Source organism: Heloderma suspectum, chromosome 1, assembly GCF_057233095.1.
Source record: "Heloderma suspectum isolate Gila_16-S chromosome 1, 16-S_ref, whole genome shotgun sequence".
Classification (NCBI taxonomy): Eukaryota; Metazoa; Chordata; class Lepidosauria; order Squamata; family Helodermatidae; genus Heloderma; species Heloderma suspectum.
The window spans coordinates 347,272,555-347,298,330 of record NC_139458.1 but is presented as its reverse complement, the minus strand read 5'-3'; the positions used below and the strand labels follow the sequence as shown (position 1 = coordinate 347,298,330).

The following is a 25,776-nucleotide window of genomic DNA, read 5'->3' as shown; positions in this document are numbered from 1 at the left end:
CGCCTCAGCACGGAGTGGGCTGGAGGCGCCGCCGCGATGAGTCGGCCGCCGCCGCCGTTGCCGAGCTGAGCGCACCGAAGGAGCGTGAGTGCCCCTCCCCCCTCCCCGAGTCATCCGCGGCTTTAATGGGGGCGGTCGCGGCGCCCCCTTTCCCGCCGCTCGACCCGCGGCGCCTGTGCCTGTCTCCCTTGTTCGCTGCCTTCTCGACGCGCTTCTCCCCGTCCCGAGCGGAGGGATGCCGCCCATAGCTCGGGGGCTGGATGGAGTTGGCGGGAGGACTTTGTGTGTCGGAGCCTTTCCGCGCTGGGGGGGGGGTTGTAGTTTCCTACAGCTCCAGACGTCTTTCTGCCTCTTCCTTCGCGTCTCCTTCCTTGCCTTGCTCCAAGCGCACCGGCCTGCCCCATCCTGGTGCTCTCCAGATGGGTTGGACTACAACTCCCACCATCCCCCGCCAGGATGGTGGGAGTTGTGGGCCAACCCATGTGGAAGGCACCAGGATGGGGCAGCCTGAGTGCACCTTTGAGCGCTGTCTTGCTTCTTTTCTATCTCCTTCCTTTCTCTCCTTCCTTCCCCACTGCTCTTGTCAACAACCTGTCATGCCGATGAGTAGGAAACGTTTGCCCAGCTACGTGTTCTCGTAGGATTTCAAGTGATAAAGGAGACGGTGCTATTCCCACTGCCCAGCTACTTTCCCGTCCATTGCTTGGAATGCTTTCTGGAGTAAATAACACCTGCTTAGAGTAAGTGATCTCTTCCTGCATGGTTGAGGGTGAAACAACAGTTTTGTCTACCTTCTAGTGCAGCAGAGTCATTTTATTAGATAAGTATGTAAGATTCAAAGGGTTGACGGGAATACCCTGGTGTTTAATTGGAGTTAATATGTTTCATTGTTTTATTCCAGCTTTTCCCAACATGGTGTCTTCTCGATGTTGTGGGTGGAAACTCCTAGCATTCCTGGCCAGAATGTTAGCTTGGGCTGATAGGAGCTGAAGTTCAAAATATCTGGACAGTACCAAATCGGGGGGAGGCTGTTTTATTCTGTAAGCCAGGGAGAGGCAACCCGGTGCCCTCCAGTTGTTTTGACTACAACTTCATACCAAGTCAGTATGGCCATTGATCAAGGATAATGGGAGTTGTAGTCTAAAACATCTGTTGGGTAGTAGGTTGTGTATCCCTGCTATAGGTAGTACAGGGTAGGAGTGGGGAATGTAACATCTCTGTAGTGTCAGGATTGTTGTTTTATTCTATGTGAACTAGTGTGTAATGAGCACTTGGAGTCTGCTCCTGAAGATGGTGAGAGTGGGCATTTGGTAGGCACCTAAGGAGCCCTTGCACCAAGTTTGCTTGGCATGGAGCATCTAAGAAGGGCAGAGGCAGCATGCCGGAGTTTTTAGTTGGCACATCTCACCTCTTCCAGGTGAGAGGGCTCTCAGAATCCTGGAGCTGGTCCTACGCCATACTTAAATAACAATGAAACTGCTTCTGCAATACATATGCATGTATTGAACAGTTGTGAGCATTCAATTCTATTGTATCCTTTAATATAGGAGTGAGGAATGTGTGATCTTCCAAATGTTGTTGGACTGCAACTCCCATCAGCTCTAAGCAACATAGCCAATAGTGAGGGATGATGGAAGTTGCAGTTCAATAACATCTAGAGGCCCACACGTTGCCCATCCCTGCTTTAATATAGTTAACTTCTTTGGAATGTAAAGCCTGCTGCTTCAGATACTATCTGTGTGCTGTGATAGCCATTAAAAAACAGAACTGTGTGGAAGCCAATTGCATGAAGCTGCTTCCCATCTGGATGTGGCTTTAACCATGCTAGCAAAATCAGCAAAAAACAACAACAGTGGATTGATGAAACCATGTAGGAATTTGTTTGCATAGATGCTTTCTGATGTGGAAGGACACTGGTGATGCTTTTTGGTGGCTACCATACAGTAATCATATCTTGAGTAGGCTTTATGCTGTTTGTGAAAGTGGATCACCTTCATAAACAGCAAAAGGCCTATTCTAGATGTTATGTTTTCCTGAAGAGAGTCAGAAACAACGGCTAAAGCCTTTCTGACTGTAGTCGTCAGTGCTATTGATGGGAATATCCTCATTTGGGTATTACCAGGCTTTGTAAAATCCATTCACCAGGATAATTTTGGGAATAGGCTTTCCGCGCACTGAAGAATGAATGAGGTGATACTGAAGCTTTTAAGTTTTTCTGTCAGTAAAAATTAGCTCAACAGAGCCTCTGTTAATATTCAATCTTCGTATGTTCATTCAGCAGTAAGCACCACTGAATTCAGTGGAACTTATTCCCAAGTAAGTATACGTAGGACCACGGTCTTAAATTCAAAGATATGTAGTTGGGAACAGTTGTAAGTTAGGCAGTATATTATAATTGGAAGGTAGCAGATTTCTTCCATCCACCTGTGAAAAGAGACATATATTAAATATAAATGTGTTAGGGAGCAATCCTATGGCTGCCAGACGGCCATAGGATATGTTTTTTCCGGGAACCGAGCTCAAAGCCCGCGCTCCGAGGTCAGTTCCCGGAGAACCGACCTCCTCCCAGGCAGCGCGGATCAGCCCCATCCCCCGTGCTCGCAAGAGGAGCACAGAGCGGCCGGAAAGGGGCATGGCTAGGGGCGTTCTGGTGCTGGGTGAACGTAACCGCCTGTATGACACATCCTTAGAGTCGTGCAGCAGCCTCCTTCCCTGCTCCGTCCTCCTGCGGCTAAACAGCGCAATCAGCTGTCTAGTCAAAAAAGCAGGGCAGGAGAAGCATGGAGGGAACGATCCTTTGGATAGGCGGTTGTCTCCGAGTTCAGAGGCAGCCGCCTATCTACATAGGATTGCTCCCTTAGTCACTATATTATTTATATTTAATAGAGTGACTAACAAAATAGAAACATTGAAATCTTAAAGCCAAGCATTTTGGCATCTGCCTTCTTCAGCTGCTCTGATATGAATTAAAGCGTGCTTTTGACATAAAAATTATATATATATATATATATATATATATATATGGCGGGGACTTATGGAAGTGTTAACAAATTCTGACAATCACTGTAAGTGTAAATGTGATTTGTATTTTTCCAAATGGTTGGATCAGATTGTTTGTCATGGAGAGTGCTGAAGGAGGAAACAAAAAACCATTTTGAGGGCCCTAAATAAAAGACCTTACATGCCAAAATTTTGGTTTTGTTGCAAATTCTGATTACAAATAAACAAATGGCAAAATGGATTTTGCAATAACCTTGCACTGTAATCTAGATCTTATGTAATGAATTAACTAATTTTTGGTATGAACAACTGTCGGTATGGAATATCATAGTACAGAAAACAGGTTTATTCATTAACCATAAAAAGAGTTCTTAAGTTGTAGCTGTATTATTCTCTTGCAGCACCTTAAGACAAACACTTTTATTATGGCATAAACTTTCATGGATAACAGTATACTTTAGTCTTTCCCAGCCTGGCTCTCTCCAGATGTGTTGTACTACAACTCCCCAGCCAGCATGGCTGGGGATTAAGGGGTCTGTAGTCCAATACATCTGGAAGGTGCCAGGTTGGGAAAGGCTGGTCTAGATCATCAGATGCCTGAAATATTTTCCTGAGCTGCAGGTACCTATACACATGGTTTGGAGGGAGCAGGGAGGATGAAGTCAGAAGGAAGTGAAATGCAGGAAGTACAGACAGTGACTTGGTTGACCCGACACGACAGGCTGTCGTGCACATGTGGGAGAGAGTGGATGCACTGCCTGCAGTGTGCCCGCCACTACTGCTTTTCCTTAGCAGCCCATGTTCATCTTGATTATGGGTTGCTTATGTCATCCAAACCTGGAGCAGTGGGTTTTTTAGGGGCTAAACAACCCAGCGGTTAACCCATGGCTTGTGACAATTACATTAACTGGTCATTCATAAAACAGTTGCTGATAACACAGACACCCTTACATCGTGTAAGCTAATTAACACAAGTAGTATGGCTTGAAACCAAACTTTTATTTCCATTCAGGCCCACATGATGTTTTGATCATTTTAATAATTTGCTTTAGTAATTAACTTGGAGACTGAAAATAGTTTCAGTGTTTGAGCGCATGCATATCTAACTCATTATTAATCTACACTGCTACTCTATACCATAGAGGATCATTCTTCAGTGATTCAGTCTTTCAAAAGGGATTGAAAGACAGATTTTTTTCCCTAATTCACATTCACTTTACTTCTGGTGATGGTCTCCATGGGGTTTGCTTTATTTTCAGTGGCTAACTACACAACTACATTCTAGAAAATGCCACATGAAATGTTTCCACATGCAACATGGTGGCCATATCCTAGGTTTAGACTTCTGATAAGTAGAATGCTTGCTTCCCCCCTGCCCCAACCGGGCTCCTGTTTTGAGTTGTGTTATGCTTTAACAAATTGACTTGTTGATATTTTGCCCATTGATAGACAATGTTGGATAACTCGTCTGTTTTTGAAGAGTTGAAATACTGTTCAAAGCCTGCCATTTTAACACAAGAAAGATACGAGATCTGCTTACCTGCAGTATTGGAAATGGTGCACAAATAGTGGTCATTGTTCAGTCTGAATAAAGCAAATTGATGTAGTGATCTTCTGGAACTTAAGATGAAACTTTCCCAAGACTTCTTGAGGGAACTAGCTCAAGAACAAATATATTTTTATTTGCTATTTGTACCTTACTATACATAGAAGCTGAAGCAGTTGTATCGTGGCAATAATAAAAGGCAGCAGTGACACTTCTGGTAACATTAAAACAAGAGCATCAAAAATAGGGAGCTATGGTGGTTGCTTAGAGAAAAAACCGCACAGTCAGTAAGGACCAAGGTTATATTTCTAAAAAATGAATGGGGAGGGTGGGGAGGAAAGAGACATTTTGTCTCTAAATGGAAATAGAACCTGAACTAGATAGTGCCTATCAGCTGTCTCATATAGACAACCGACAATAACAGCAAAGTGTTCTGTTTCTACTGAAACAGGGTGGGCAAGTTGTACACCAAAACATCTGGAGGACCACAACTCCCATCATCCCTCACTATTGGCTATGCTGGGTAGGGCTGATGGAACTGCAGGTCAAAACAGTTGGTGGGCCACAAGCTGCCAACCCCTGTACTAAAGAAAGTATCAGAATACAATAAATCAGGGGTGGGAAATGTGTGGCTGCCCAGATGTTGTTGGACTGCAGTTCCCATCAGCTCTAGCTAGCATAGCCAATGGTCCAATAACACCTTCAGGGCCATGTTGCCCACTCCAGCAATAAATGATCCCAAACGTTAGCATCTCAAAACTAAGCATATTATGGTGAATTGCCATGTTGGAATGCAAGCACTAGTAAGCCTGCTGGAGCCATGAGCACAGTTCCATTCAGAACGCTCCCACTGGCAGAAAGTGGGGAAGGTTTTCCCTGCTTTCCCCTCCCCCTGCGGTTCCCATCCCCTCCCTCACCCCAAAACAAAGAGCAACCCTGCTGCAGAGGTCTGCGTACAGTGCAGAAGGTGGCACTGGGGGCAGCAGAGGGAGTGGAGAAATGGCAAAGATCCTCTCCCCTTCTGCCACTGTGAATGTTCTGAACAGAATTCTGCTCCTGCTGGTGAAAAGAAGCTGGATCTAACCCAATGTGTTTGGTTTTCTGGAATAAAAGAATGAGCAAAGTAATGTGCATATGGGAGGAGAAGAGAAGAAATAGGCAATGTTTCTGTCTAATTCTGATCTTGCCATCTGCAATTTAACTTTGGAATTTTTTAGTTAGATAGCTGAATCCTTTTTGGTAATTGTAATGTCAGAAGAAACAATCTTTTGTAGTATTCTTTTGGGAGAGGTTCATTTATTAGCAGAACACACAGCTTTAAAAATGTTTTGAAATAGTTGGTTTGAATAAAAACCGTAACTAAAGGTATGGTAAAGTTGGATCATAACTAGAAGTACACTTGATGGGCCTTAGAATTACGATTTGTCTAATACAATTTGTCTAATTGAGCTTCTGTCAGTACTTCTATCAAAATCACAAGTAGTCTTGGAAACTTTTATGAGGTTAATAAATCTATTTTTGGTGTATAACTTACATGAAAAAACATATTTCCAAGATTTCAACAGGCTTTCACGTAGTTGTTTGGGATAGGTAAGAAAAGTTCCCATACCTGAGACACCTGTTTACCATGATGAACTGATGACTAAACAAGTTTGAAATTACAAGTTTAGCAACATGATGAGAACCATTAAACAAGTAATGGCAAGTCATAAAGTAGATCTAGGTGCTTAGATTCCAGTATGGAAAAGATTAGCAGAGTTCTGTATTTGGAGTAAAAGCATGAAAGAGTGGGGAGAGGGCACCTAACTATGTTCTGAAAATGGGCAATCAGAAAAGAAAGTAGATGATACTGAATGGAACTGTAATAATACTAAGCAAGGAACCTACAAGGGGAAGAGAGTGTGACATAAGAAGTGTTCGTACATTAAGAAAGCAACCCTATGGCCCCCGGTAGTCTTGGCGGGCCATAGGATACTTCAGATTCCTGGAACTGAGGTTGGAGACAGCGCTCTAATCTTGAACCCAGGAGTCTGAGCTCCCTCCCTGCCAGCGTGGAGAGCACCACACCAGCTGCCTCTCCAAGGTTGTAAAGGGGCGCTTTCATGGGAGGGGAGGGGACTGAGGAAGCAGGGATATGAGCTCTCCCCAGCCTTTTCCAGCCTCCTTCTCTCCCCCTGCCCACCGCCACAGCTGGATGGGCGAAGAAGCCCATCTAGCTAAAATGCAGAGCAGGGTGACCGCAGAGAGGAAAATCGCCTCCACCACTCCCCCCGCACTGCACTAGATGGCCATATGCCTCCAAGGTCAGAGGCTTACGGCCACCCACTTAGGATTGTGCCCTGAACCAGTGCCTTCATCATACTAAATAAAGCGATATATGTTTAGCAACTAGAGACTCTGCACTAGGTTCAGTGTGCTTGTTATATTCACTTAGAGTGTTTAGCTGGACTTTGTCTCATAACATTGTATAATATCTACAACTGAAGACTTTTCTAATGCATGTTGAAAACCCTAATGCATGTGGAGAGGCTTGAGAAAATAGTGCATGTCCCATTAAAAATCTTCCCTCTCTTTGACCCAATAGCTAGAATATTCATTGCAGATTATTTTATCTGGCATGTAGCTCACACAGCTTTCCAATGTCAGATGAGAATTCCCCTTGATGAGTTCTTTCTATCTCTTCCCCTCTCACACCTCTTAAGACTCTGTACCTGGGATATTGGGAAATGTCAATAGCTCATTTCCACAAGTTCCTCTGTCAACATGCTGGGATCCCGTGCTTCCCATGATCACACCTGTTCCAAGCAGAATTGGCCTCCAGAGAGCCCACCAAACTGGTGGGCTGGCAGAAACCCAAATCTGCTGGGGGACAGGTGCGTGAATATGAGTCTCCATATGCAGCCTCATTCTGAGCAGAGCTGAGACAGCTGAGAAAGAAGGTGTGCAAGGAGAGTCATCCCTGTGGGCCACCTGTCCGAGCAGGATCGCTGCAGGGAGGGCAAGCTTAGAGCCATTCCCTCCTCCCAGTAATCATTAGCAGAATCTCTGGGGTGGAGGGCAGGCTATAACCCAGGGGGCAGAACTCTTTCAGCCCAGGAGCCGAATTCAGTTTCAGAGAAGCTCTTGGAGGCCGTGTTCCAGTGGTGGATAGGGCCCAAATGCCTGCATATTTTAGCTTAAGGCTTTTACTGCCGGTAGCTAAGCCTTCGGAGAGGCATTTCAGCCATTTAGATTGGGGGGGGGGATGTGCAATACCTGGAAAACTACCAAAAGATTGGCAGTCGGGGGGGTGGCCATCTGGGGAACTCCAGAGGGCCAGATTTGGACCCTGGGCCTGTTGTTCCCCACTCAGCAGCACCAGGATGAGGGCAAGGTTAAAGCCTCCCCACCCCACCAATCTGAACACAGATGTGGGGAAGTGTGTCTGCGTGCTCATGTGCGCAGCCCTCGGCCACCCACCCAACACCGCATGCCACCCTCTGGGTTGTGTACATTGCCTACCCCTGTTTTAGAGGGTCAAGCAGTTTGAGGAACATGTTAAAACTAAATTGTGTAATAGATGTATCATGCCTGTTTAACAACTGCTCTGTTCGCTATCGATTTTGTCAACTTGGAACGTCTTGTCTTGAGGAGATATGGCTCTGTGGCAGAACGTAACTGTTCTGTGCTGATAAGATTACTACCTATTGTATGTTAAACTAACATACAGCATAAGACTAAAATAGAGCAGAAGACCCAGACTGGTTTAAAAATAAAATCAGTCTTCCTCTTCCAGTATTTTTTAAAATATTAAACGCCCTTTCTTCTAACCTTTCCATTATTGTGCCACCCTATGTATTTTACAGGTTTGCTTTTTAGCCTAGCAGTATTTGTATCTTGTAGTTGCAGCATGTCTTCTTTTCCCCCTCCACAGCTTATGTTGACCATGAGTCTTGTCATGATAAGCGAGAATGTGAAGCTGGCCCGTGAATATGCCTTGCTGGGAAATTATGATTCTGCAATGGTCTACTACCAAGGAGTACTTGATCAAATGAACAAATACCTCTCTTCTGTCAAAGATGCTTATCTCCAGCAGAAATGGCAGCAGGTGGGTTACCCTATTCCCACTGATTTTCTTACTTTCAGTTATTCCATACGGCCATGAACTGAATAATTTTTTTGTTGGTTATCGTTTGTCTTTTAACAAATAAATTTCATTTAATAAATATTCATATTATTAAAACATCCTGTGGGCACACTTTTAAATTATTGAAGGGAGCTTACAATAATTTACATATAATAAAGAGAAGCTGTTACTCATTCTTGGAGAGAGGGCTATCTCTAAAATTTTTATTACTTATTACAGTAACACTAGAATAGCCGTACAAAAACACATGTGCCCTAACTCACAGCCCCACTTTAATTTAAATCTGTTGCCACTACTTAACTAAAACTTTAGTTGATTGCTCTAAAAAGTACTGCTCTGTTAATCCATCTTAGTTCTCTTGTAAATACCATATAAATATTTGAGCCCTTCCTGGAGCATGCTGCTTCAGACTACAGATGTGGAGTTGTATTTTTGAAGGCTCTCCTTTGCTTTGCTTTTAAAAAACACAACCTTGCTCATAGAAAAACATAAGCCTTCTGTCAGGTCATATGATTGTTTCATGTGTGTATATCATTAGGAATTTATTGCAGGAATTGTCAGAGGAATTCTTCCTACCTTGTTAGGGCCTGCATTTTCCTCAGTACTAGGAATCATTGTCCAAAGGCACATGATGTAGCAGCCTTGCTGAAGTTAAGCAGGTTCTGGTCAGTGCATGGATGGGAGACCACCTGGGAACCCTATGCCTCTGGAGGAAAGGTGGGATATAAACATAATAATACTTCACTATTAGGTGAAGCATTCACCTTCAGAAGTCTGTGGTAACATCAAAGTGAGGCCTCCTGCCATACATGATCACTCCTGCTATGAACTTTTGATTTCAGAGATCTGTTCTGGAATAACTACATGAGAGGAGATCTAGCACATGGATGATCTTTAAGAAGTAACTACAGGCAAGGGCAAACTGTGGCCTGCCACATGTTTTTGGACTACAGCTCCCATCATCCCTGACCATTGGCCATGCTGGCTAGGGCTGCTGGGAGTTGAAGTCCAACAATATCTGGAGAGGCACAGGTTGCTCACCTCTCATGCTACAGCAAATAAGTAATTATTACAACAAAGAAGTAATTATTAAAAGACACAGTAATATGGAAGGGTACATGCAAACACACTTTCAAAGCAATTAAGTTTCTGAACACTGAAGATTTTTTTTTTCTGGGATAAGCTCGTGCTATAAAATTTGCTTGTAAGTCCCATTGGTTTAAAGGTCAAGAGTATTACAGTGCTTTTGTTCTCCACTGGGAAATAAAAAACTATTGTAGACTTCTTCAACTTCCTACAGAGTGATTTGAAGTCAATCGCTAGCACATATAAAGAAGCCCCAGAACATTTCTTCAGGTACATTTAGTCATTTGAATAGATTCACATCCCAAGTTGACAAGTTTCTACAAGTTAACAGTACGTGTGTTTGTATTTTATGTTTTCAATCAGGTTAGGCAGGAGATAAGCGTAGAAGCTAAGCATGTGAAGGATATCATGAAAACACTAGAAAGCTTTAAATTAGACAGCACTCCTTTGAAAGCTTCACAGCAAGAATTACCAGCTCATGACGGAGAAGTCTGGTCACTGCCTGTACCTGCTGAACGTAGGTAAGAGAGACTGAGGGTAAAGTAGATCAGGGGAGCCCAAACATATTAAAGGGAAGCACCTATTAAATACTGTCTGTGCGGACAGTGCATGGTTCCAGTTCCTAAACCAGAAGAGAAGCACTCTGCACTGTCTCCCATGAATACAACTTGGCATGCTGGCAGCCCACATGTGAGAGCCACAACTCAGTGGTGTGTCTTCAACTGTAAATAGTTGGCAGGCCCCTTCCGTTGGAAACAAGTTTATGTGCAAGATCAACTTTATAGAATCTTGGGGCAAATGTGCAGATGCCTAGAATCATTGGGTTGGGGGGAAATTTCCCAAGAGATCTAGTGCCCCGTAATGCAAATTATTCAGATACTCATAGGTCCAAAGAAAAAGACTGTGCACGGGGCCATATTTGAGAAGCTTCTGTGTTTTAGAATTAGTCATGTAATTAATAATGAATTCCAAGTAATACTTAATTTAGAATTAATTATGAACATCTTAGCGAATTTACAGTTTTCTCTTACGTTTTCTAACTAACCAGATCTTCACCAGGACCCAGGAAACGTCAGTCTGCTCAGTGCAGTGATTGCAAGGGCCAAAATAACCGAGCAAGTGCAGCAGCTAGAGCCCCTCACCGTCCCTCATCCAGAAACACTAATGATAAAGGCAAAGCAGTCCGTGGCCGGGAAAAGAAGGATCCACAAAATAAGGGAAAAGAGGAAAAAGTAAGTTTTACCCATGTGAGCCCAGCATTTCAATTCTTAATGGTGCCCCTCTCATCACTGTTCGGGTCTCTCAATATTGGGCCCTGCACTAATTACTATTCTCAACAGACAGGAAGTGAAAGGCTTAAGGTAAGATTCACTAAGAGAAAAACATAACTAACTATGCAGTGCTATATGTGTGTACTCAGAAATAAGTTCCCATACCCAGGTAGGCCAGTATAGAATTCCTGTCTTAACAGACCTACAAGTGTGATGTCTTTGCTGGGGGCCCTACATTGGGGGGGGGGGTAAGGTGGGTTCTTCCCTCCCTCAAAACTTATTGCCTGCAGTCCATTATTTTTTCCCATAGAACATATGAACTTTAGAACTGAACCTGTGCGGTCCTACCATGGAGTCCATTTCTTGGTCACACTGGGATATGACTAAAAGATGAAATCCAGGAATTTGCTTTTATCATAACTAAGTTGATCATGCTGGACAGAGTTTACTGTGGAAAAGCGACAAACAGATGTTGAAATACTGTATTATTCACACTCCGTCATGTCAATAGGCATGGTGTGACCCACATTGACTGGGTTTGCACAACACAACAACCCATCATGGATAATAAGCCACGGTATGTTGTCGTATCATCAGAACTAAGACTGCTTCCCGCAGAGTAACAACCCATGGTTTGTTCTTGAGGTTGTTTAACCCATGATGGGTTGGCATGTCCAGACCCAGGACAGCCAACCCATCATGGGTTGCAGGAAGCAGCGAGCAAGCTGTTCGGCAAGAGCAGCAAACCCCCGTGCTGCTCTTCTTGAGCGATCTCGCCCATGCCGCAGTGGCAGCCCCTTCACCAATGCCTGAACGGCACTTTGGAGGGGCTGTCACTCATTCACCAATCTTTTTTAAAAATTATTTTGGGGGGCCCTAACATCTGCTCAAATGGGTCTGTAAAAAAATATATATTATTTTTTGGGCCCCAGGAATTTGTGCAAATGTCCTCATTATTATTTTTTAATTAGTAGTAGTTTTTCACAGTTTTTCACAGTTGCAAAAGTGCACACTTAAGGCTGTCAAACTATATATAGCCTTGCCTTGTAAGTTTCATCTGTCAAAGGAAACAGTGTACTAGGAAACATACAAGGTAATTGACAAGATGGGATTGCATATAGGCTAGTTTGACAGCTATTGACAGTCTTTGACAGCTGACAGATCGGCGAGGAAAAGGGACCAGATCAGCCCCTTAGCAAAGTTATCCTCAGGTTTTGAAAAGGGGCCGATCTGGTCCCCTTCTGTTCTGGCCTTCTCTGCACCATAAAGATGATTCAGGATACTTATTTTGCAAAAGAACATCATGGATTTTAGTAGTTCTGTACAATGCCATTTTCTATCTTGAATAAGTTATTTCTGGAGTTTGCATCCTCCTTATATGGCTGTAAGTTGTATAAACTATGGCCATGTTTGCCTGCAGGACTCCCACTTTCATTGAAATTATACAAGTATTAAACTGGGTTTATTGTGGTTACATGTGTGTATTAAAATAATGCACATGTTTAATATGCTCATTTTGTTTGTAATGCAGAATAAGTCCTCACCTGACATTTCAGAACCTGAGCCAAAGAAATTTGATAGTACTGGGTATGATAAAGACTTAGTAGAAGCTTTGGAAAGAGACATCATTTCCCAAAATCCCAATGTTCGATGGTAAGTGTAAGCCATTTCTATCTTCTTTTTGTTTAACTTGGGAGGTCTGTGTATAAGCTTCAGAGGCTTTTAGGAGGAAGATCTAACACTTTGGTAAAAAGTAAATTAAGTCTGAACAACAGATTACATGATTTGCATAAAGAAACCTTTTTCAGTGAACATATGGCTTGATTGTAAGGTAACAACTCATGGGATCCAGAGTAGCAGGCTTAGTTCAATGGGATATCTTGTCTGCTGGGATGTGGCAGCCTCTGCAGAGTTCAGCTGATGCTATAGGGAGGGAACAGGGGCAGCATGAGCTATTTATCTAACCTGCAGCTAGGAACAGCAACATAGTGGTACATTGCTTATCAAAAGCGCATAAAGCAGCCTTGCAAATAAGTCCACAATAATTAACTGTCTGCAAAACTTACATTAGCCTACCTGTCTACCCATTCACACTTATCTATGTTAGTCATTTTTGACACACAAATGGCCTGAAAAGAAAAAAGATAAGATTACTGTTGCCTGGAAGAGATCCTCATTTACCATACAAAACCAGCAGAGTGGCTGTTTACAGGATATCTACCTCATTTGCCATGCACAGGATGTGATTTTAGCCAACAGTAATTAGGGGTGCTAATTACCTGAATAAGGCCTTCTTTTTATGCCTAAGCTAGGAATATGGCATCTTGCTAATGTTTTCTTGGAAACTAGTCCAAGAGACTAAAAGAGACTAAGAGACCAAACAGAGTTCTTCGCAGTAGGGATGTATGATAAAAAAAAAATTTGTTCACAACTTCAAATGTGAGTACATGTTTGACAATTTCTGAACATTTTTGACAGATGTCTGTTCACGTTCAATTTGCACAAATTTCCCCCATAGATTGAATCAGCCTCACTTTAGTTTATGGAAGAAATTTGCACAAATTGAGTAGGGGAAAGTTGCTCAAATCTCATGTTCAGTCGCTACTGGATTTGCACAAGTTTCCCATTAGCAGAGAGCGAGCGGCAATCGCAAATGCGAACAGGAATCGGGCCAGAGATGAGCAGCAAGCCTATGTTCGGAGATTCCTGGCTATCTCGAACATGGCTCGTTCACCCGTTGCTACGCACAGGTCGGATGCAAAGCGGTGTGTTTTCAAGAGGCGCTGAAGATGTGCCACTGTTTCTGCCTCTCAAACCACACACAGGAGAGTGTACCGGGAGGGGTGGGGTGCCACCAATAAGAAGGCTCACTTACATACCACTACTTGCCAATATTCCATTAGCCACAGAATGACCAGTAAGGCCTCCTCGGGGGGCAATTGGGTTTGTATAAGGGAAGATGGTCAGCTAGGTATCCCTGGTCCAGAGTCATTTAGGGCTTTGTAGGTCAACAGCAAAACCCTGAACATGGCTTGCTAGCTAATAATCATCTATATTACTTGCCACACATAACCAGCTGGATAGTTACTGTTCTTTTCTGAAGAAGTACTTCTTTAGTCTTAAATGCTGAAGTGCTTGATTCTTGCCAAATACTGGGAGTAAGCCCTATTTAATGAAATGGGACTTACTTCTGAGTAAATAATGCTAGGATTGGCCTACGCATGTTCAGATGTTCCAAAAACAAGGACTGTACATAGTGGGTAAGAACAGTGTTTCTCCATGACACAGTGTAAATGGCCATGCTGTTTATTTAAATATTCATAATTTGCATTATAAATACATGATGTACCTTGCCCATCCATCCTGCAAAGATCTCAGGTGAGGCCCCTCCTCAGAGAAGGGTGGGGGAAAGTGGTTTTCGACTGAGCCTCTGCCTATAGGAGCATTTCTTGAGGCCACGGCTCAGTTGGCTTGGCTTTCCCCTCTCCTTTCCCTAGTTGGGAATAGGTAAGGTGGGGAGAATGTGCCCAATCATCTGTTGGGAGTAATGTGGTTTATCGAGCCAAAAAAACCCCTCCGTGGTTTTTCTTCTGGGTGGCTTAGCATGACGTGTGAACTCGCCCAGCATTGCTTCTGGCAAGTCATTCATCGTTTAATGTCTTCGTCTTTTCTTTCTAATCAGGGATGATATAGCTGACTTGGTGGATGCTAAAAAGTTACTCAAAGAAGCAGTAGTTCTACCCATGTGGATGCCAGAATTCTTTAAGGGGATTAGAAGGCCCTGGAAGGTAAGGTCACCTCAGTTACCTCAATGAAAGTGTGGCTTTCCTATGTTTTAACTGAATACATACTTTATGATAGGCAGATGAGTTCATGTTAATCCAAAACCTCAAGGCTAGATTTTTTCACTTGTTGACTGTTTGCTATGAGCCTGAAACAAGGCGGTTAGTTCTTCATGAGGCTGCTGCCTATAGTGGTTAGTAAAATCACTTCTAGCTCTGTAGATGTGATATGTTGGCAAGGGGACCTTTTATTATAATGGCCTTCATCTCTTTATTTTTAAGATTTTATTTTAGCAAGAGGCGGCTTCAAGGTAGTGCTCTGGATTAAAAAGGAATTGTTATGTAAGAGGTACTCAGGGCTGTCTCAACTGGGCAAGGTGATATTTTGGCACCCCACACACTGTCACCCTTTCTTCTCTCTTGTCCAGTCTGGCGGCTGCCACCACCACTGCCCTCCTCTTCCTTGCCTTCTCCCACCCCCACCCCCGCCCAGCTGCTGCCACCACCATCCCCCATCCCCCTTTCTTTCTACCCAACTAACTCGTGGCAGCACCGGTACTGTCGCCGCCTCCTCTTCCCTTTCTGTTCCCCATCCATTCTGGCTGCCGCCACCGCCGCCATCTCCTCCTCCTCCTCATCTCCTCTTTGCTTTCCCTTCTCCCCAGCTCCCTGGCCACCACCATCCTCCGCTATTCCAGCGTTCCCCCGGCAGCCACTGCCTGAATGCCTCACTCACTGTGAAGGATTTTCCTAGAGAGGCATTATGACTGAGGTGGCCCTGGAGATTGCCTGTGCCACAGCAGCACAGGCAATCTGCAAGGTCACCTCACCCATAATACCTCACTATGAGGAAGGACCCCTCACAGTGAGGCATTTGGGCTGCTACTGCTGGATGGGTGGGCTCTTTGGAGAGCCTCACCGGCTGCTTTTCTGCTACAGAGTTTGCTGCAGCAGGAAAGCGGCTGGTGGGGCTTCGCAGAGAGTGTACCCCGCCCCATACCTAGCTCTGAGGGGTTCTCAGAGTGGTATGGGGGGGTGGCGCTCTGGAGAGTTGTGCTGGCCATTTTCCAGCAGGAGAGCCCCTCAAAGCTGGGCATTGGCCCGCCACTCCATGCGTGGTCTTCCTGGCAGCAGAGGGGCATGTGGTTGCAGCTCCCGGCACTGGCTAAGAGGACCCGGAGTGCTGCCAGTGCTACCTTCAGGGGGACTTTTGCTAGCCCCAGAAATTGATGCCCAAGGCAATTGCCCTGTTCACCCCCACCCCCGAAACTGCCCTGAAGGCAGGGATGTCTCTTGTGCAAGAATCTGGCCCTTCTAGGGCCCATTGGACTTCCATGCCACTCCCTACTTGGCTTGCCTTTGCAAGCCGAACCGGGGGTTTGCTCCTAAAATCCAGGAACTTGTTGTCTTCCACCCATCCCCATAACCCCCAATTTCTGCAAATTATAGCTGTAATTGGGGGAGAAGAACTTCCCACCATCGCTGTGCACAACCATCCCTCTTTCCCCGCCAGTGCCAACACCCTTCCTGCCACTGCCCCGTGCAACCCTCCCACTCCATTTGTCGGTGTTGGCACTGGCAGGGAGAGAAGGAAGGTTGTGTGTCATGGCACCGGCAAGAAGAGAGAGAGGGTTGTGAGGGAGGGAGGGCAGGGAGAGAGGGGGGGAAGAGAGCAGGAGCAGAGAGAGGGTTGTGCGTGGTGATAGTGGGAGGAAGTGCAGGAAGAGACGGTTGTGCATGGCGATGGAGGGGGGGAGGGCCGGAAGAGAGAGAGGAGGAGGGCAGGAAGAGAGACAGGGTTGTGCGTGGCGATAGTGGACCCACCATCCGCAACCCTCCCACTTTCCCTGCCAGTGCCAACCCCAGCAGGGAGAGGGGGAGGGTTGCATGGCGGCGGCAATGGTGGTGGTGGCAGGGCGGGCGGGCTGTACCCTCCCTGCCACTGTGCAAAGGCGGAAAATCTGCCAGCTGGCCCTCCTTGCTGTGCACCGAGTCGGGCCAGCCGGTGGATGTCTGACCGGAGTCCAAGGGGCCAAGCAGGCGAAAACTCGCTGAGCTCCACCCTCAGATGGACTCCTCCGACATCCCTACTTGGAGGTGCTGAATGTCTGCTGTCCTAGCATTAAGAATCGGAATACGTTTTTCTTAACTATGGTACTGAAAAAATGCTTTTGAAGAAAAAGTTCTAAACACCTCTTATCTGTGATGTCAAATATATTCTGGATATTTTAAATAGGTGGCTTTCTAAGTGCTTCTTTTTTATCTTTTTTTAATAGGGTGTACTGATGGTTGGTCCTCCTGGCACTGGAAAAACACTCCTTGCAAAAGCTGTAGCTACCGAATGCAAGACAACCTTTTTCAACATATCCTCATCAACACTTACTTCAAAGTACAGAGGAGAATCTGAAAAACTTGTTCGTCTATTATTTGAAATGGTGATTTAGCAGTTCTTTTATTTTTTTTAGAGGAATAATAGGTATATAACTCTGGCACAGTGGTACTTTAGTTTTAGTGATCCTAAAACTTGTGAATTCACTGCTCCAGAATCTGTCTAGATGTAGAGCAGTATACAAATGCTGTATGTAAATAAATAAAATATAAAGTTATTGTATGCTGGCCCTAGGGAAGGATGCATAGAACCTTGCTGCCTCTATGCTTCTTGGATGCTGATATTCAGCACAAGATGTATAACTTCATTGTATAATAATTGATGTTAACAAATTTTCTTTTGCATGGACTCATATTTTTGCATTTTAAGAAACCCTGCTGCACTCCTTAAGGGCACAATCCTATGCATGTTTAGACAGAAAAAATGTCCTACAACTCCCAGCATTCCCCAGTGCTGGCTGGGGAATACTAAGAGTTGTAGGACTTTTTTTCTTTCTAAACATGCATAGGGTTGCACCTTAAACTGATATTTCAGCTCCCTGTGTTAAATTAATCATGTTTTTTTATGTATGACAAACACTGCCACTTTTATTGACGGAAATGGAGCCACGTGGCCCTGATCTGGTGCCATGATTGGACTTTCTTCCCAAAACTTTCCCCCACTGTTAAGGTGCTGTTTACTGTAAACAGCACCTTTGGGGGGCAAATAGTAGCCAGGGGAGGGGATTTGGGGTGGAAAATAGCCATGTTATCCCCAGCTCAGATTAGGAGTATTGTACGGGTTTGGTTATTTGCCAGTACTTCAGTGCTGCCAGTGGATACTTGAGAAACTGGCAGCATTGACCATACTTTCAAAGAAATGTGATTAATGTAACACATCAGGGGGCCCTGTCACCTGTCCCTGTTCACTAGCATAACCCGGTGGTTACCCTGTAAATCACCTTTCCTGAGGACAGTGACTGAAGGGGGAAAAACCTTGGCTTAAAAAAAAGTCTAGGAGGCAGCCCTGATCCAAGATTGGGGCTGAGGAAAGGTCAGTTCCTAGGTGCCAAAAATCTTTCAGACACCCAGGTGACAAGTTTTCCACCTGTGACTCAATGTAGTTGCAGAATTCAGACACTTGAGGGGTATGTGGACAGAATATGCAATAAACAGAAATGCCACAGGGATATCATTCCCCTCCTCTATCAGACATCTGTCTACCAACAGGTAGCAAGATTGTCAAGGGGCTCCAGGCCCAATCTGCTGTACTGTTTCATCTGGTGTGCACATGCCTACTCTCTGGTGGGATCGTTGCCATGTTCAATCAACAGGTCTTTGCTTCATGTGAGCAGGCCTGAATCTGAAGTCTTACCTGCGTTAGACCAGTGTGGACAGGACTCCTGCTGACATAGCCGTATCCATTTTAATACACTACCAATCTGTCTTGCTGCAATATGCTGTGCCCCTTTCGCAGCGTGGCGTGATGCAGTTGTATTGCAAAATCTGGCCTCGTGTATTCCGCCTCACTCCCACTCTGGCCTTATAGCAGCCTTCCTTAACCTGCTGCCCTCCAGATGTATTGGACTACAACTTTCATCACCTCCCAGCCAGCATGGGTTGCTTAGCGCTTTAACCGAATGAAATGCATAGTAATATCTGCCTTGGTTTAGCAAAGTCAGTACTTTGAGTAAACCAAAGCCACACTTACTACATATAAGTAGACTTTCAGCTCCAAATAGAATGAAGTGTTTGAAGTGAAATCTCTAATCAGGAACTCCATAACTTCTAAATTAATCTAGAACTGCTATAATTTTTTGTTAATGAAGCCCCCAAAAGCTCTTTTTCACCCCTTCCCTAAACTGTATTTAAAAATTCTGTCCATTATGGAAGCTGCCTTAGGGCACTGCAGAGTGCTTGGCAGACAAAGTTAACATTTGGCATTTTATGCTGCCTTGTAAAGTTTATTTCAATGTGATAAGTTGTATACACTACTCAGGAAATCTCAGGTTAAACTACACATTGCGTTGATTATGTTTTCCCTAAATAGCACACTTAGAACCTGCTACACCTTCTTTCTTTTTTCTCCCCTTTACCAAAAAGCAGCTGTAGAGGAGCCTAATCCAGGTTGGGACTGTGATGCAGGGTGAAGGAATTAACCTTTTCCTGCTGAAAATCACCCCTGAGGGGAGACTCTATTTGCTGCATGTAACACCTTTTGGGGGATGATTTTCAAAGAGAAAATGTCAGTGGGGGAAGGGTTAACTCTCCCCATGTTGTGGTCCCAGTCTAGATTGTCTCCCATCCCCAGTAGCTTTTTTGGGTTTAAAAAGGGTCATGGCAGGTTCTAAGCACACTGTTTAAAAAACACGCAGTTTGGTCTGCGCTGGCTTCTTTATACTTTTTGCACCAAACATAGTACTGAACCTAATATCATGCTGAGCACTCCTTCTGAATAATTATCCCTACTGACTTATTTGGGTTAGATGTGAACTCAGAAAATATGTACTGTCAATGATGACTATGGAACAGTGGTAGTGTGTGGTCCCTCCAAGAGCCAGTAGCTGCACGTCAGCAATCTGCTGTTTTCCCTTAATTTATACCACCCTGCAGTCTTGAAAGGATGCTAGGAAATGCATTAAATAATTAAAATAGTCCATGTCTGTTCACTTAGATGGATAAATTGAATATGTTTTATGGATTTTCAAAGTTAAATTACATTTTTTGACAAAGTGCCCTCTTCAGTATAGCACAATTTACTTCCAGTGTCCTAAACTGGGGTTAGTACTAATAGTCCTTCACTTTCTCATATTTCCAGGCTCGATTCTATGCACCAACAACAATATTTATAGATGAGATAGACTCTATCTGTAGCCGCCGAGGAACGTCTGAGGAGCATGAAGCCAGTCGAAGGGTGAAGGCAGAATTACTCGTTCAGATGGATGGTAAACGAGCTTAGCTGGAAATGTCTTAAGGGAAAAGTAGGAACTTTGATGTCACATTATAGCAGCAGTTCTGTGTTAAAAGCCTTGCTTTGATCACTAAAATATCTAAATTCCACATGTGTGTTGAATTTGTACCTTGCCATTGTTCCAGCTCAGTGACCAGTTAGCCCCATAAAGTTAGATTAGGCTGAGAGATGGTGTTGCCCAAAGCCGCCTAGTTAGCGCTGATTCCTGTACTTGGGTCCCATTTATGGAGATGTGGCCTATTTATATGCTTTGACCTGCATAATGTAGAATATGTATTTACTTTTCATTGAACCAGAATATGGATTGGTACAGCAAAGTAGAACTCATAAATAGAAGATGATGTAAGCAAAGGTGAAGAGGCAGGGATCAGCATCTTGGACAGGTCATTCATTGCCCCTCCACTTCCCAATTTTACTAAAATTAAAGTTTTACACAGTTTTTGTGTGTGCAAGTTAAATGACATTTTAATTTTAAAGAAATAATACAGCAGTTCTTAGGACTTAGTTATTGGAACCCCCACTCTGTATACACTCTGTATGAATCAATCTGTACCTGCTCAGTGTCAATTTCGCATGTATTCAATCATAATTCTATCCAATTTTGGCATCATTCTGTGTTTTTAAAAAAGAAAATTAGCATTTCTTTTCATATGCAGCTTCCCCTAACATCTGCAATTTTGTACGTATCTTTCCGTAATCATATTTTTGTATGCAGTTTTTGAGCTGAGAACTGCATCGCAAAATTCACAGAAGTGTGAAATCCAAAGAACAACCGAGTTCCAATCTGTTCCACATATTAGTCTAAGAAGTAAGGGTTAGGTTGGTTTATGGGCTAAACTAAATTCTGCAGCACCCTTAGTATATACATCTAGGTTTCCTATCCCCTGTCTAAAATAGGGGTGCCGAACCTCAAGCCTGGGGTCCCAGTCCTGGCCTCCAGGGTTCCCCAGATGGCCATGCCCCTTCCCCTGGCCCCACGCCCTTTCCCGAACCACCACTCATTTGGTAGTGTTTCAACTGTTGTGCAGTTTTTTCCCCATTCTAAAAGGTTGAGTTCCCTAGCAACTGGCAGGAAGAGCTTGAACCTACAGCATGCTGGTATTTTGGCCCCAGTCCTTTTGCCTTTGGCCCCGCGCACCACTGGGATGCACCCCTTCCCCTCTCCTGAGCACCTCTTCAATGGATTGCAGCCTTTGGGCTGAAAGAGTTTCAACATCCCTGGTCTGAAGGGTCACTTCCGACATTACATTTTCTTTCTTGTATTCTGGAAATGTGTCAGGGAAGTGCTAAACGAAGCCCAATCAATCAACAAGACATGCATCTTGGGGCATTTTATCCAGCAAAAATGTGGCCATCCACAAGTCTCAGGGCCACTTCAGATGTTACACATTTCTACACTAGAATGCTTAGAAGAAGGTTTAATGTTTTGTAAGCAGCAGTTTTTTGTCCACTCACCTACACTTGTCAGGATGCTGAGTATACAAAGCTAGACATCCAAGATTTCAGATTCCACGCACATGCTTGTGCAGTTAAATATGCTCCCATGAACAATCAGTGTTTGAATCACTCTGATCTCGGAATCATTAAACCGTTTGCCAAGTTTGCGGACTGGTTGGTAGGCTTCTCATAAGTGTTCCCTTCTTTGCAGAGCTGTCGTAATAATTCTGTTCCTGCTTTTTAAAAAGTAATTAAATGTAGCAGCAGGGGCGCAGCCTCAGTATTCAAGGGACGCTTTATCAAGTGCAAGCGTGTTGCCATGAATGTGGGTGAAACATTACTTTTAATGGCTTGGGATTACTTCCAGAATTGTGGACTTGAACATGTAACCTTCTGTTCTTCCCTTAATTTCTTCTTCTTACCTTCTGTTTTAGGTGTTGGAGGGGCTTCTGAAAATGATGATCCTTCCAAAATGGTTATGGTACTGGCTGCTACTAATTTTCCATGGGATATTGATGAGGCCTTACGACGTCGGCTGGAGAAGAGAATTTATATTCCTTTACCATCAGGTATAAAGACTTCATTTCAGGAAAACCCAGCATTTTTGCATAACCTGAGTTCTGAATACTGAGCCTGTACTGATAACTACCATTTATGGGAGGACAGCGATGGGGGTTATGGGGGAGGAATTCTTCCTAGTGGGATCTGGGCAAAATACACTCCCAGTTAATGGAACTGTCAAGATGTCCTATAGGGCTTACATGCAAAGCCTTAAACTGCAGGTAAATGTTGGCATGTATATTGATTCTAGGATAGCAAAGAAAAAAACCAAGTGCATGTTTAGGAGCCCATTTTTAAAGCCTCAGTATTTTAATTAAAATGAATAATTTACATGATTCAAAAAGTTTCCATTTTGTAAAAGTCTTCATATTCTGTGGTGTGTGTGTGTGTTACATTTTGGATATTTTTGTTGTTTAGCCAAAGGCAGAGAGGAACTTCTAAGAATAAACCTACGAGAGTTGGAGCTTGCTGACGATGTCGACCTTGCCACTATAGCACAGAATATGGAAGGTTATTCTGGGGCTGACATTACGAATGTGTGCAGGTACATTATAGCTGCAACACTTTCACATAATGTTTATTAAAGCCTCAGTTCTTATACTTGGAAATTTCATTTAATTGGGATGTCTTTCACAATCCAAACTCTGTTTATGTAGAGGCTTTAAAGTTGCTACACCACTGGTGTTTGACCACTGGCATACGCTAGCACTGCTGCCACTTGAATTTTATAATTTTATAGTGAAACAACTTCCCAGCCAGATACCTTCATTCTTCTCCCTGTTCACTCTCCCATACATCTAGCAAAGCAGGCAGATCAGCTGTACCCTGGCTGGTAAACTGAAGAAGTGGCAAGATGGAGGAGGTTGCCTGCCTGGAAAGCCACCTAACCCAAAAGCTGCACTCCTTTGGCAGGGCGTTGTCCCCAGCCACCATCCTCAGCCAGTAGTGGAGACTGCTCAGCTGGTTAGCCCTGGTGCTTCCTGTTCTCTTCTGTGTAGGGAAGCAGCCACATGTTCCAAGCCACCTCTCGTCTTTCTTTGGTGCTCTGCCAACCTTCCCTGGTGGTTTCATTCACTCCCCTCTGCTGCTCATTCACTTCTCTATCCTACTTGTTTTCCTGCCCAGTTTAATTTCTTTCCCACCTGCTCATTGATGAGCAAAGGGCTGAATGTGCCTGATCTCATCTGATCTCAGAAGCTAAGGAGTGTCAGCCCTGGTTAGTTCTTGGATGGGAGACTGCCTGGGAATCAGACTTCCTGCACTGAGCAGGGGGTTGGACTCGATGGTCTTGTAGGCCCCTTCCAACCCTATGATTCTATGATTTCTTAATTTGCCCATCGTGAGGACACCATCTGCTCCCCATTTTCTGTCTTTCTTCTTCTGTTCTTTTGCCTCCTTCATCCACTTCCCCCTCTTCTCATGTGTTCAGTTTTCCCTCTAGTCTTCATTCTCTGCCACGTTTTCCTTTTTGATTCATACCTCTCTCTAGTATATTTTTCCTCTCCCTTCTACTTCAACCTTTCCCTTGGCTACATTCACTCTTTCCTCCCCTCATCCACCTCAATTATCTTCTCACCCTTCTTTCTTCCACTTTTATCTTCCTCCTCTTCATTGTTTTCCTGTCCCTCTCACTACCTCATTTTCTGCCTCCTGGCCCTTCTCATCTACACATCTTGTATCTTTATCCTGGGAGAGTTAAGGGGCAGTCCAGATCAGCCCCTCAGGCAATGTGAAATGTATCCAGTGCAGCTTGCTCCACACCCACACTGCCTCCCCCCCCCCCCAGTCTTCTGCATTTTGCTCAAAGGACTAGCAGATTTCAAAGTCCTAAATTTCAGAGTTTCCTCCCTGAAGGCAGTTTTGACTTTGTACTGATTGTACTAAATAAAGAAGACCCCAGAAACCTGTAACATTTCCTACAGAGACAAAGAATAAGACATGATTAGAGAGAGGGGAGAGTGAAAATAGTTTCTGCAAACTGGAGTTATGTGAGGGAGGCTTGGAAGGTGGCAACAAGAGAGAAGGCCTTCTCAGTGATGGCCCCCCAACTGTGGAATGAGCTCCCCACTCAGGTCTGCCTGGCGCCAACACTTTTCGACACTAGGTTAAGACTGCCCTTTACTCCCATGCATTTAATGGCATAAGATGGGGCACTTATGTTAGCTGTCATGAACAGGTCTGTTACTGAAATTGTGTACTGAAATTGTTTTAGCTATGTAATGGTTTTAGATTTTGTACCTTAAAATAGACCTTGTTTTATTATAATGTCTGTAATGTTGTAGTTTTGTATTTCTTTGTGAAATGTTGTGAACTGCCCAGAGAGCCTCAGTTTTGGGGCAGTATAGAAGGAAAGAAAGAGTGTTGTGCCTGCTGTTCAAATTTAATTACTGCATTAGACTTAGCTGAATGAGATTCACCCCTTCTGTATATGAAGTCTTCAAATATTTTTCCAGTTGTGTACTGAAAGTCAAAACAATGACTTCCCTAACTGGCCCTGTTGATCTTTTAAGCATTCCAGTGTTCATCTAGGGCTATTATTAAACTGTAATTTAGTGGCAGTTGTTTGGCATTGTGTATTTAATTAAAACCATGCTTGCATATCAACAGGGATGCTTCACTGATGGCTATGAGAAGGCGAATTGAAGGCTTGACACCAGAAGAAATCAGAAATCTTTCCAGAGATGAAATGCACATGCCAACAACAATGGAAGATTTTGAAATGGCTTTAAAGAAGGTTTCAAAGTCGGTTTCTGCTGTGGACATTGAGAAATATGAGAAATGGATATTCGAATTTGGATCATGCTAAGCCTTCCTAGCTTGAGAAATCTGCCTTAAGTCTTCAAACAATTCCAGAAGTAATGAAAAAGTAGTGCTCCAGGGCACTGAGTACTATTTTTTTAACTTTTGTAATTACACATAACAGCAATACACTTAATAATAAAGTTAGTTTTTTAAACTGCAGCTCATTTTTTTCATCTTGGACCAGTGTCCATTCTGTATAGTTTCCATTTTAAAATGTTAACTGAATGTTTTCTTGTAAAAGACAACTTTTAAAGGTATTTGAAAAAAGAGAGCAATCCTATGGCCACTAGACAGCAACTAGACAGCCATAGGATATGCCGTTTTTTGGGAACCGACCTCAGAGCCTGCGCTCCGAGATCGGTTCCCATAAAACTGACCTCCCTCCACTTCCATGCTGCCCCGGAGGCAGCGCGGAACAGTCCCGTTCTCCGTGCTCGCAAGACCGTGTGTCGTACAGCAGCGTTCCTGTCCAATGTGTCGTGCAGCAGCCTCCTTCCCCGCTCCGTGCTCCTGCTGCTAGATAGCTGCAATTGGCTGTCTAGCCAAAAAAGCGGGGCAGGGGAAGCACAGAGCAAATGATCCCCTCTGTGCTTCTCCTGCCCTGCTTAGGATAGGGGGCCACCTCTGAGTTCAGAGGCGGCCGCCTATCTCAATAGGATTGCACCCAAATTCAGTGAGTTCTAGTAGCCTTAAGCTACTTCCAGACAGAGGGCTCCTAATTAGTCTTTTCTTCCTTAATGGATTTTCTACAATAAGAAAAAAGGTGGAAGAAGTGGTGGGAAAACACAGAAGCATTATAAGCAGAAGATGTCATCTGTAAATGAGGC

General features: G+C 44.0%; 1 protein-coding gene across 1 annotated transcript; it reads left to right on the top strand.

The window, feature by feature from the left end:
* Positions 1-6: 6 nt before the first annotated feature.
* Positions 7-25,103, top strand: KATNA1 (katanin catalytic subunit A1). The gene is made up of 11 exons (XM_084827818.1): positions 7-84; positions 8,460-8,633; positions 10,122-10,279; positions 10,807-10,990; positions 12,561-12,682; positions 14,712-14,817; positions 17,088-17,246; positions 19,997-20,123; positions 22,021-22,155; positions 22,565-22,691; positions 24,755-25,103. Exons 2-11 carry the CDS (start codon positions 8,463-8,465, stop codon positions 24,951-24,953), a joined length of 1,488 nt encoding a protein of 495 aa, XP_084683944.1. The 5' UTR covers positions 7-84; positions 8,460-8,462; the 3' UTR covers positions 24,954-25,103.
* Positions 25,104-25,776: the final 673 nt, after the last annotated feature.

What these genes read in the sequence shown, in the direction of transcription:
- KATNA1 (XM_084827818.1), top strand. Translation starts at nt 8,463, where the DNA reads ATGTTGACCATGAGTCTTGTCATGATAAGCGAGAATGTGAAGCTGGCC. An exon ending in GGATTAGAAGGCCCTGGAAG is followed by an intron (nt 14,818 to 17,087) that starts GTAAGGTCACCT and finishes TTTTTTTAATAG; the next exon opens with GGTGTACTGATGGTTGGTCC. An exon ending in TTATATTCCTTTACCATCAG is followed by an intron (nt 22,156 to 22,564) that starts GTATAAAGACTT and finishes TTTGTTGTTTAG; the next exon opens with CCAAAGGCAGAGAGGAACTT.